Source organism: Benincasa hispida, chromosome 3 (genome assembly GCF_027475165.1).
Source record: "Benincasa hispida cultivar pf3 chromosome 3, pf3_genome.v1.1, whole genome shotgun sequence".
NCBI lineage: Eukaryota > Viridiplantae > Streptophyta > Magnoliopsida > Cucurbitales > Cucurbitaceae > Benincasa > Benincasa hispida.
The window spans coordinates 74,222,459-74,236,243 of record NC_143480.1 but is presented as its reverse complement, the minus strand read 5'-3'; the positions used below and the strand labels follow the sequence as shown (position 1 = coordinate 74,236,243).

Genomic DNA, 13,785 nt, shown 5'->3' with positions numbered 1-13,785 from the left:
TCAATTCAATTAAGAACTTGCGTTGTTTGTAATACTTATCTTTCTCTTTCTAATCTATTCATAAGACTTGTCGTCGCATCCCACGTCTTTGCACAATCTTCACAGCCAGCCTTAATCCTAGTATCTTGCACATAAAGTCTGTATCTTGTAACATCTAGTTTAGGTTTATTGTATTTCCATGTTTTATCACATTCTACTGCTTTCCTTTATTTTACTGTAATTTACTTACTGTACACACTTTTATAAAGAATTGAAAAACCCGGTCGCATGTACCATGAACATGCCGCAATAACCAGCACCACTTCCCCGTGTTCGACCTCGAATCACACCGAGAAACTTGCGCTGGAATTACACTTAGTTCCATCGTAAGGAAAATTGTGACAACGCAGGGCATACTACTTGAGCATCTCTAATTAACACATAAATAGTAGTCGTATCGCGTCATCATGAGCATTGAATATCATACATACAAATCGCGTTACAATTTTATGGCGTCGTTGCCGAGGAACTTGGTCAACGGTTTATTGTTTGAGTGGTTTTTGGTATTTTGCAGGACAGATCTCTTTGTACTGACTGTTCAACGCGGAGAGCAGTCTGACGACTTAGGAGTACTGGGGGTGGTCTGGTAACTCTAAGTGGACCCAGAGATCAAGTATATTCTTTGCACAGAGTTCATCAGGGTAGAATTAACTGGTAAAGAAGTATGGCTGAAGAGAATATGGCTTCTACTGGAAACTTGAGGGGAGATTTGCCAGTGCAAGATCCTGTTTTTCTTGACGCTGATCAGAACATCCTTATGAGGGAGTATGCAGCACCAGATCTATACAATTTTCACCAGGAATTTCAAAACTAGTAGTTGAAGGGAATGCAAGCTTCAAGATAAAACTGATCATGCTGCAAATGATTCAGAATGTGGGACAATTCGGAGGATTACAGGGAGAAGACCCACACACTCATTTAACAAACTTCGTAGACATATGTAGCGCATTCTTTCCGCCTGGTGTAACTCAAGAAAATCTTAAACTATATCTATTCCCGTACACATTACGGGATGAAGCAAAGAGGTGGGTTCAAGCATTAGAGCCGGGTGAAATTCATGAATGGGGACAATTGGTTGATAGGTTCATGAATAGATTCTTCCCTACATCTGTCAACGTAAGGAGGCGAAGAGAAGTGTTGAATTTTGAGCAAAAGAGTTATGAAACCCTGAGCACCGCTTCGATGCGATTCCGGTAGTTAGTAAAGAACTGTCTGCATATTGGGATTCCTGATAGTATCTTGATGTAAACCTTTTACAATGGACTAGATTCATCAACACGAGCAGTTGCCGACTCCTCTGCAGAGGGAGGATTAATGAATAAGTCATATACGGAAGCAAAGGGAATCTTGGATCGTATATCGCGACACTCTGATGAATGGATTGATAATAGGCTTGAGGTAAGATGTCTGGAACCAGAAAGAGTAGAGAGGGCCGATGTGCCAACAGACACAATGAGCGCATTGATCAAGCAAATGACCACGATGACATCGCTCCTGCAAACAGTGGCTAATCAGCAGAAAACTCTCTCCCAGGGAGTAGTGCAAGTTAACGCGATGACTCATATGCCGCTATGGATTGCACTCAATAGGGAGAAGTACATCCAGCTGATGTCTGCCCATGGGATCAACAACCCGTATATGCAATTTATGATGAATCATGGGGCAACAACCACAACCATGATTGAGGGAATCACCCAATTTTCGGTTTGGATGAGAATCTCTGTCATGAAGACCATAGTTTCTATCAATTTAGTTATCAAGAGGATCGAGGCAACCCTCCGGTCTTCACTACCCCGGACTGTAGTCCAAGTGATTTTCAGGGTACACAGCCATGCGACCAACTGTTTGCATATAATACCTCTTGCAGTACCTTGTCTCTGGAAACGTCACTGAAGCATTACATTGAACAGAGCGAGGCAATGAGACAGTCGCAAGCTGACTCTCTCAAAGAATTAGAAGACCAAATAGATCAGCTTGCAAGAGAATTAAAGAAGAAAATGCCTGCATCACAAGGAAGTTCAGGAATATTGGAGCCAAAAGGTAAAGAACAATGTCATGCCATGAAATTACGGAGCGACAGAACAATAGCCTCAATTGCGCCAAAGGTACCAGATGCGGTATCAGTACTAGCTGAGTTAACTATTGATGATGACCAAGTACAAAATAACGAAAGCAACCCCAATTCAAAAGCAAGATTATTTATAAAAGATGAAGCTTCTAAAGACTTAAATTCTCAATCAACACAACCTCTAACCAACAACGCACAGCAAGCATAGGACCTCACTAAGCAGCAAAGTGAGCAGGAAACACGTCGGGATCCTCCACCTTTCCCGTCTAGGCTGAAAAAGAAAGACGATAGTAAGCAATTTCAAAGGTTCCTGGACGTTCTTCGACAACAGCATATTAATATTCCCTTAATAGAAGCATTAGATCAAATGCCAAGCTATGTGAAATTCCTCAAGGACATTCTAGCCAACAAGAGAAAGATCAAAGAAAATGAAACAGTTGCACTAACATACGAGTGTAGCGCTTTGTTTCAAAATAATCTCCCTGCTAAAATGAAGGATCCTGGGAGTTTTACATTACCCTGCACCATAGGAGGGAATATGGTCGAGAATGCATTGTTTGATTTGGGGGCGAGCATAAATTTGATGCCCTCGTCAATCTTTAAGAAGATAGACATCGGCGAAGCTAGACCAACCACGATTACATTACAATTAGTCGATAAATCAATAAAGCTTCCAGAGGGCAAGATAGAAGATGTTTTCGTACAGGTAGACAAGTTTATCTTCCCCGCAGATTTTGTTATATTGGACTATGAGGCAGATAGAGAAATCCCTATCATCCTAGGACGCCCATTTCTAGCCACAGGGCGAGCATTGATCGATGTACAGAAGAGAGAATTGACCATCTAGATTGATGATCAAAAGGTAAAGTTCAACATACTCAATGCGTTGAAATATTCAGGAGATATAGAAAACTGCCAATACATCGAGGAACTGCAGGGAGAACAGTTGCACGAACCCCTGAAAGAAATGGAGGAGGAAGATTTTGCAGACAGCGCATTAGTGGAGGAAGATTGCACCGCAATTCATGCTGAATCTAATTTCGAACCACTCAAGTTATCTGAACGGACTTCGCAGCGTATTAAGCCATCATTAGAAGAGCCTTCTATGTTAGAGTTAAAGTTGTTGCTAGTACATTTAAAGTATGCTTACTTAGGAAATAACGACACGTTACCTATTATCATCTCTGCATCACTAAGTAAGAAGAAAGAAAATGCTCTCATACGGATCCTGAGAAACAACGCAAAAGCCTTAGGATGGACCTTGGCAAATATTCGAGGAATCAGCCCCTCGTATTGCATGCACAAGATTCGTCTGGAGAAAGGAAAGAATGGATCAGTAGAAAGGAAACGTCGCTTAAACCCTGCCATGAAGAAGGTTGTAAAGAAAGAAATAGTGAAGTGGCTGGATGTCGGTGTCCTCTACCCAATATCCGATAGCAGCTGGGTAAGCCCAGTGTAGTGTGTTCCAAAGAAAGGAGGGATGACAGTCATCACCAATGACAAGAATGAATTGGTTCCCACAAGGACAACTACGGGGTGGAGAATCTGCATGGACTATCGCAAGCTAAATTTGGCCACTAAAAAGGACCATTTTCCACTCCCGTTCATTGACCAAATGTTGAACAGACTTGCGGGGTACGAATTTTTCTGCTTTCTTGATGGCTATTCAGGGTATAACCAAATAGTAATTGCGTCAGAGGATCAGGACAAGACAACCTTCACATGCCCATTTGGTACATTCGCATTCCGACGCATGCCATTTGGACTCTATAATGCACCAGGCACTTTTCAACGATGCATGATGGCAATATTTTTGGATTACTTGGAGGAGTCGGTCGAAGTTTTCGTGGATGATTTCTCAGTTTTCGGCAGTAACTATGACTCCTGTTTAACCAACCTTGAAAAAGTCTTGAAGAGATACGTAGAAACAAATCTTGTACTGAATTGGAAAAATGTCACTTCATGGTGGAAGAAGGAATAGTTCTGGGTCACAAAATCTCCAAGGCAGGATTGGAAGTTGATCAAGCAAAAATCAACGCAATTTCCAAATTACCCCCACCAGTGAATGTAAAGACACTAAGGAGATTTCTGGGTCACGTGGGATTTTATAGAAGATTTATTCACAATTTCTCTCAGATCGCAAGACCCCTTAGTGCACTTCTCGAAGTTGACCCTGAATATAAGTTTGACGCTGCCTGCACTAAAGCATTTAACACATTAAAAGATGCACTTATCTCCGCTCCAATTTTGGTTGCCCCAAATTGGATGCAACCCTTTGCATTGATACGCTAGCGGATATGCTGTGGGCGCAGTTTTGAGTCAACGTCAAGAGAAGGTTTTGCATCCCATTTATTATGCGAGTAAAACACTGAACGACGTGCAAGAGAACTATACAACCACAGAGAAAGAAATGCTCGCAATGGTATTTGCACTTGAGAAGTTTCGACAGTACCTGATCGGAACAAATGTGGTGGTGTATACAGATCACTCTGCGATTAAGTATCTAATGATGAAGAAGGATGCAAAACCAAGATTGATACGGTGGGTGCTGCTCCTGCAAGAGTTTGACCTAAAAATTAAAGATAGGAAGGGCACTGAGAACCAAGTCGCAGATCATTTGTCAAGACTAGAAAACGGCGAGGTTCAAGGGACAGAAAAAGATATTGAGGAAATATTCCCCGATGAGCTGCTGATGGCAGTAGGCGTTAATGTCCCCTGGTATGCAGACATAGTAAACTTTATAGTTTTCAGTCAATAGTAAACTTTATAGTTTGCGGTCAATTGTCGGATGATTATACCTACTAGCAGAAGAAGAAGCTAAGACATGACGTAAAATTTTATTTCTGGGACGATCCATTCCTGTATTGACAAGGACCTGATCATATCATACGTTCGATGTGTCCCTGAGCACGAAGCTAAGAGCATTTTAAAACTCTGTCATGAGTCCCCATATGGAGGACATTATGGGGGGCAAAGGACTGCAGCAAAAGTCTTATAGTGCGGCTACTTTTGGCCAACTCTGTTCAAAGATGCCCATGCCCATGTTATGAAATGCGATAAGTTCCAAAGGACAGGGAATATGTCCAAAAGAAATGAAATGCCATTGACGTCAATCTTAGAAGTTGAATTATTTGACGTATGGGGAATTGACTTCATGGGCTCGTTTCCACCATCTGAAGGTCATCAATATATTCTTGTTGCGGTTGACTATGTTTCAAAATGGGTTGAGGCCATCGCATATGCCAAGAACGACGCAGCCACTATGGTAAAGTTTTTTAAGAAGAATATTTTTGTCGCTATGGAACACCACGTGCCTTAATCAGTGATGAGGGCTCTCATTTCATCAACCGCATAATTGCTAACCTGCTGACTAAATTCAACGTTAGCCATCGAGTGGCAACCGCATACCACCCACAGACTAATGGGCAGGAAAAAATTTCTAACAGAGAGATCAAAACTATCTTGGAGAAGGTAGTTAATACTACCAGGAGGGATTGGTCAACCAAGCTTGAGGAAGCACTATGGGCTTACCGGACTACCTACAAAACACAAATTGGCATGTCCCTGTATGCCTTGGTCTTCAGAAAAGCTTGTCATCTGTCGCTTGAGTTAGAACACAAGGCAATGTGGGCATGCAAGAAGCTGAAGTTTGATTTAGCTAGTGCGGGGAAAATCTGGAAGTTACAATTGAATCAGTTGGTCGAATGGAGAAGGGATGCCTATGAGAATGTCAAGATATATAAGGAGAAAACCAAGAAATGTCATGACGAACGCATAAACGACCGGACATTCACCAAATGCCAGTAGGTACTGCTATTCAACGCACTTCTGCGACTGTTCCCTGGGAAGCTAAAATCTTGATGGTCTAGGCCATTCCAGATCAAGACCATCTTTCCTCACGGCGCAGTGGAATTAACAACTTTGGATGGGAGCAGCGTATTCAAAGTCAATGGTCAGTGGATCAAACCCTACAATGGGGGTGACTTCGATCGGCACATGGACACCATTGATTTAGGCAAGCAAGATTAATATGCTTGCAGGGAAAGCGATTGCGGTAACTCTAAGAACTTCTTTCAGTCAGCTTTCCCATCTATGTTTATTTGCTTTCTTTATAGCTTTCTTTTACCGTTTGTTTCATTTTATGATCACTGTTTAATAGGATTAGGCCTTAATGTTCTAGAAGTTTCATATATTTACATATGTTAAATATAGTAGCATGAATGCATGACTTTGTGAAGGTTTGATAAATCACCACAAGACCTTTTTAACTTGCGTTAGGAAGAGAGGAAAATAAACTGGTATCTAACGAGAGGATGGGTGTAGTAAGCAGAAAGAAGAGGAGGTATGCATCTAATACACCCAAATACATTGCGGTGAGGGGTGTGTTGTGCACATATGCATCCTTTGCCCGGTCTTAATTAAAATACACTATGTTGAGGTATCCTCTAGAAATGTATTTAGTTAAGGGATGTGCTGCGGGGATGGATGCGTGTGCCCGTCCTCAGCAAAAATGTATCTGCGTTTATTGGAAGCATGACATGAATTGTGAATCATGCACCCTTCCGAATTAAATTGTAACTTTACCAAATTCTTTGACTCGTGTAACAGGCAGAGAAAATTTTTTATTGCGATCATTTGTAATATATTTGCATACTTTGTTAATAGTCAATACAACCAAAGTACATAATTTCCTCTACTCTTAGCCTGTGCTTCTTTCTTTATCTTCCTTTGCTAATCTTTGCTATATTTGTACTCTTTTATTTTTATGATCTTCATTGCGTTGCTATGATGTATTATATATTACACTTAGAAACATTTCCCATACTTAGTAAATTCTGACTAACACTTAGTTAACTCTTAGTTTAGCAATATTTTATCTTTTATCTTTCAAAGTCCTACTTAAACCTTCTTTTTGAAATTTTCTTCTAAGTGTTTGTCTAGTCTATCCAAACAACGTAATAAGAACCTTGCTCATCTTTAAATTTGGGAGTGGGGAAGGTATGAGCAGATGAACTCAGAAGTATGCAGTATTTCAAAAAATGCGTCTACTTTCATTTGAAAAAAAAATTATGCAAAACTCCAATGTCAGCGCAAGGAAAAATTTCAAAACTGTTCCCAACTTGATAAGAGTTTAGTTGTGAAAGGAGCCTGCTCGTAGTTGGATGTTCGTATGACACCCATAGAAGTAAGCCAAAACAAATGTGGGTTTCCAAGAACAACGTAGTATAAGCCAAAAATGGAAAAAGAAGGCAAGGGACAACTTCTCTGATTATCATGAGTTAAAGTTAGAACTGGCACACTACCGTAGTTGGATGTTCGCATGACACCCGTGGGGACAAGCCAAAATGAAGAGTGTAACCATGACCAATTGTCTCTAAGTGAATAAATGACGCAAAGTTTTGCTCACAGCATATAGTTACATCAAGTTGTTTTGATAAATAAGGGATAAGCATCCTACTTTGAAAACTAGAAAAGTGTCATTGAGCAGGATTTTGTTACATAGAAGAATAAAGTAGGGCTTGCTAAGAATTAGCAGGGATAGAAGGAAAGTGCAATGTCAGGGAATGTGCCTAAGTGTAACATTTGGAGCAACCAATCATCGCAGAAATATAGGATAGGAATGGAGCATGATTGCCTTAGTAGAAGATATGCTTGAGGACAAGCATATATCTAAATTTGGGGGTATGATAATTTGTAGAAATACAAGTTATTTATGCCACCTTATCTAGATATTGCGGCCAAAAGTTAGTAATTATGCGCCAATTGTATGAAAATTAACCTAGTACGACAATAATTATAAATGTTTGCAATTACACCCACTAACACCAAAAGGATGGAAGACAAGCCAAACTTTACTCTGTTTTGCAGGAGACCAAGTCATCGCTTGCGCTCAAGGCTCATGAGAAACTAATCAACGCATCTCTGTCACATTGCACCCGTCGATCAACCATGAAGAGACGATTACCAAAGTAACGGCGCAATGCGACAGTCGGTCCAGAGTTATGCTTCGACCACATGCGGTAATAAAAACAAACATCGCATGCCATCCCAGGATCAAAAGATGCAGCTGAGCAACGCAAGGCGGAGGATTGAGACACGTGTACGACTAATCGTTGTGCAGATTTGACAGTCTGATTGCATAACAGAAGGAATAATATCCCTCTATCTTCGAAATTTCCATAACAAAAGTGGGGACCACAAGGCCGGAGTCAAAGGATCTGCTCCTATAAATACCTCAACGATTTCAGAGAAAAATATGCTATTTGATACTGAGCTAAGTGCTGTAAGATTTTAGAGAGAAAAAGGTTGAGCTGAGTGCTGAAAAGAAGAAATCTGGGAAGAGAAAGAGATAAGGCCGAAAGGTAAATCTCGGATCCGACCAGCTGTATACCCGATCGAAGCTTTGTGCAGAGACCCCTGCTACCGGTGGAGCAAGCTTAAGAGGGAAGTTCTTCCTGCCATCCAAACCATCCTATTCGAAAAGCAAATCTCCATTGAATCTGTGCCATGAAATTGGCACCTGATTGTATCTGTTCTATCTCCCTTTCACTGTATTCCATGTTTTCTTTATCTCTACATTCACACATCATGTATCAAATACTTTGTAGAAATATTAAATATTTCGATAGATTTCGTTTACCATTCTCTATCTGTTTCCGTTCACCCATTAGTCACTTTCTTCATGATGTTTTCTTAATCCCTTGATGAGCAACATGAATCACCAAGAACTTAATATGTATTAAAGTTATAAAATACGTTTAGCTAAAGCATGCTAGACGGCATCTTCGCCTGTGAGAGCAGAAGTGAAGATGTCATTCTAATCTATCGAGAGAAGGTCAAAAGAGTGTGTTAACTAAAGCGAGTAGTACTTCCAGACATGGAAGTAACCTTGCGTTCATTACATTAAACTCTGTTTCACCACAGACATGTGGGAAATGCAGCCGATCACTGAGAGGTGTATGCCAAGAGAAGAGCGGAACAGTATTTATACCTTCAATTCAATTAAGAACTTGCGTTGTTTGTAATACTTATCTTTCTCTTTCTAATCTATTCACAAGACTTGTCGTCGCATCCCACGTCTTTGTACAATCTTCACAGCCAGCCTTAATCCTAGTATCTTGCACATAAAGCCTGTATCTTGTAACATCTAGTTTAGATTTATTGTATTTCCATATTTTATCGCATTCTACTGTTTTCCTTTATTTTACTGTAATTTACATACTGTACACACTTTTATAAAGAATTGAAAAACCCGGTCACATGTACCATGAACATACCACAATAACCGGTACCATTTCCCCATGTTCGACCTCGGATCACACCGAGAAACATGTGATGGAATTACACTTGGTTCCATCGTAAGGAAAATTGTGACAACGCAGGGTATACTACTTGAGCATCTCTAATTAACGCATAAATAGTAGTAGTATCATGTCATCATGAGCATTGAATATCATACATACAAATTGCGTTATAGGTACTTTATTAGTTTTTTCTAAAATTGGATTTAGATGCACTTTGTTAATAGAATTTGTTTAATTTTTTCAGCATGCCAAACTCAATAATACAACTTCTAACTTCTGACAAATTTAATGGAGAGGGTTATTCCAACTGGATGTCAAATTTAAACACAATATTAGTAGTTGATGATCTGAGGTTTGTGTTAACGGAGGAATATCTTCCTATTCCCAGTTCGATGGAAAATCGAAGCATTCGGGATGCTTATTATAGATGGGTAAGGGCAAATGAAAAAGCAATGACCTATATCTTAGCGAGCATATCCAATGTGCTCAACAAGAAACATGAACCCATGCCCACAGCCCATGAAATTATGGCGTCATTACAGGATATGTTCGAGCAACCGTCATCTTCTGTTCGACACGAGGCTATAAAGTATGTTTATAACTCGCGAATGAAATATGGAACCAATGTCAATGAACATGTTCTAGACATGATGGTTCATTTTAATGTCACAGAAGCTCACGGGGCTACCATAGACGAAACTAGTCAAGTTAGTATTATTTTAGAGTCTTTTCTGAAGAGCTACTTAGCCTTCCGTACTAATGCGTAATGAATAAAATAAATTATAATTTGATTACTTTATTAAATGAACTACAGACTTATCAATCAATGATGAAATTGAAAGAGAATGAAGCAAATGTTGTTTCACGACAAAAGAAATTTCTGAAGGGTTCATCGTCTGGAATGAAACCCACTAACAAAAAGAAATATGTCCCTTTATCATCTAAAGACAAAAGTGTACTGATGAAGAAAAAGGAAAATGGGAATAAACAACCCACTGCAAAGAAAAACAAGGCTCCCAAAGGAAAATGTTTCCATTGTGGAGAAGACAGACACTGGAAACGAAACTGCGCGAAGTATTTGGCTGAGAAGAAAGCGGAAAAGAAAAATCAAGGAAACTAGTTCTTGGAAACAACTCTCAAAGTACGAAATGATTTTCAAGGTGGAAACAAGGGAAGTTATTTCAGCAGAAGCAGTGGGAGATGTCAAGTTGTTTTTTGGAGATTCTTTTGTCTTGTTAAGAAATGTATATTATGTACCAAAGATGAAACGAAACTTAATCTCCTTATCATGTCTACTTGAAAATATGTATAAAGTATCTTTTAAAGTTAACGAAGTGTTCGTTTTTTCAAGAGGTGATCATATCTGTTCTGCTAGACTTGAAAATAACTTATATGTGTTAAAACCAACTGAAGCAAAAGCCATTTTAAATGTAGAGATGTTTAAAACGGCAGAAACTCGAAATAAAAAAACAAAAAATTTCTTCTAACGCCTATCTTTGGCATCTCAGACTTGATCACATAAATCTCAACAGGATTGAGAGATTAGTTAAAACCGGTCATCTAAATCAGTTAGAAGACAGTTCTTTACCTCCTTGTGAATCATGTCTTGAGGGAAAAATGACTAAAATATATTTTACTGGAAAAGGTTTTTGTGCCAAAGAACCCCTCGAACTTATACATTCCGACCTTTGTAGTTCGATGAATCTAAGAGCACAAGGTGGTTATGAATATTTTGTCAATTCTATTGATGACTATTCTAGATATGGCTATATTTACTTAATAAGTCAAGTCTAAAACTCTCAAAAAGTTCAGGGAATTCAAGACCAAAACAGAAAACTTATTAGGTAACAGAATTAAAACACTTCGATCAAATCGAGATGATGAGTATATGGACTTACAATGCCAGAACTATTTGATAGATCATGGAATTCAATCCCGACTCACAGCACCTGGAACACCATAACAAAACAGTGTTGCAGAAAGGAGAAACCGAACCTTGTTAGACATGATTCAATCAATAATGAGTTTTTCTTAGTTACCTCAATCCTTTTGGGGGTATGCTGTACAGATTGTAGTATATATTCTGAACATGGTTTTGTCAAAAAGTATTTCTAAAACACCGTATGAGTTTTGGAAAGGACGTAAAGGTCGTTTACATTACTTTCGAGTATCGGGATGTCCAGCACACGTATTGGTACAAAACCCTTAGAAATTAGAACGACGTTCAAAATTATGCCTCTTTGTTGGATACCCAAAAGAAACAAAAGGTGGATTGTTCTATGTTCCCTAAGAAGATAAAGTATTTGTTTCAACAAATGCTACATTCTTGGAAGAAGATCATATTAGAAGTCATCAATCTAGCAGTAAACTAATATTGAAAGAAATGACCAAAGATACTACAGATAAATCAACAAAAGTTGTTGATGAAGCTGGTCCATCAACAACGGTTATTTCCCTATCACATTCTTCTCAAGAGTTTAGAATGCCTCGACGTAGTGGGAGGATTGTTCATCAATCTGAACGCTACATGGGTTTAACAGAAACTCAAGACATCATACTTAATGATGGTCTAAAGGATCCATTGACCTTTAAAAAGGTGGAAGATGTTGATAGAGAATAATGGATAAAAGCCATGGACGTAGAAATTGAGTCCATGTACTTCAATTCTATCTGAGATCTTATAGATTAACCATATAAGGTTAAACCTATATGTTGTAAATGGATCTACAAGAGGAAAAGAGACTAAACTAGCAAGGTGCGAACCATATTGCCAAACTCGTGGCAAAAAGTTTTACCCAAAGGGAGGGGGTTAACTACGAAGAAACCTTCTCTCCTGTTGTCATAATAAAATCAATAAGAATACTCTTATCCATTGTCGCATATTATGACTATAAAATATGGCGAATGGATGTCAAGACAGCTTTTTTGAATGGTCATCTTGATTAAAGTATTTTTATGTCTAAATCAGAAAGGTTTATTAAACAGGGTCAAGAACAAAAGGTTTGTAAGCTTAAGAGATCCATTTATGGGTTGGAGCAAGCTTCTAGATCTTGGAATATAAGATTTGACACTGCGATCAAATCTTATGGCTTTGAACAAAATGTTGATGAACCTTGTGTATACAGAAGATAGTCAACAAAACTGTAGCATTCTTGGTACTTTATGTTGATAATATCTTGCTCATTGGGAATGAGACAAATTATCTTGCTGACTTAAAGAGATGGTTAGCATCACAGTTCCAAATGAAAGATTTGGGAAATGCTCAATATGTTCTTGAGATTCATATTTTTTGAAATTGAAATAACAGAACCTTAACACTACTCAGGCATCTTATATGTACCAGCACACGTATTGGTACAAAACCCTTAGAAATTATAACCCCAGTAGTGAGGTTATTTACTAAGTATTTTAAACTCATTCTTTTTCATGTTTTTTTTTTAAGGTAAGGGTAAGTACATGCCGACAAATGACAAGCGGAATCCATGTTCGAACCACTAGAACTAGTCATATGCTACCGCTCATGTTTTCGAGATTTTTATGTCTTAAAATTCTAGTTTTGATGTTTGAACTTGAAATTCCGATATTTGTGCTTTTAAACTTTTCTTGAGAATTTTCTAGTTTTGTTTTATGGTTTTAACTCTATTAAATAAATTTTAGTTATTTACTTTTAATAATAGTATTTAATTACCTTTTACCAAATCATGAAGATGTGTCGATTTGAAATGTATGCATACATGTGATAACAAACTAGTATAAATCCTAAGGAGCCAGATCGTTACAATAATAGTTAAATTCTTAGCCAAATTCTAAAAACAAAAAACACCTTTTAAAAACTATTTTTTAGTTTTCAAATTTTAACTGGCTTCTAAACCATTGATAAAAGGTAGGTAATAAAGGAAGGTATTCAGAAGTGGAAGTAGTGTCTATACATTTAACTTCTAAAAAAAAATGATTATCAAGTGGAGCCTAAAAGAAACCATTGAACTCAATTATAATATGTATTACAAACGCACCATACACTACTATTTATAAAATATGAAATTGTGGCTATATAAATTAGGAATATCTACATTAAATATTACATTTATAATAGTTCGATATACAACAAATATACATCATTTTCTTGATTCTTGCTTCCATTTTATAGGGTAAACAACGGGTATGTTTCAAAAAAAAAAAAGATAAAATAATAACTCATTAAGCTGCTGGACAAGATAGAGAAGTTCAGACAATTATACAATAGAGTCTATTTATTTAAGCTATCTGTATAGAAAGCCGAGGCCTAAAATTGGAAAAACTCCACCCACCAGTAATATAACCTGCAAATTGGGATAAAAACTGTTTTTTTTTTTTTTTCCTATCTAAAAAATAGAT

At 38.1% G+C, this 13,785-nt stretch overlaps 1 protein-coding gene across 1 annotated transcript; it reads left to right on the top strand.

Moving 5' to 3' along the window:
* Positions 1-891: 891 nt before the first annotated feature.
* LOC120073686 (uncharacterized) lies at positions 892-2,954 on the top strand. Its single transcript, XM_090312034.1, has 4 exons — positions 892-1,195; positions 1,307-1,860; positions 1,950-2,144; positions 2,439-2,954. Exons 1-4 carry the CDS (start codon positions 892-894, stop codon positions 2,952-2,954), a joined length of 1,569 nt encoding a protein of 522 aa, XP_090168160.1.
* The last annotated feature ends 10,831 nt before the right edge of the window (positions 2,955-13,785 follow it).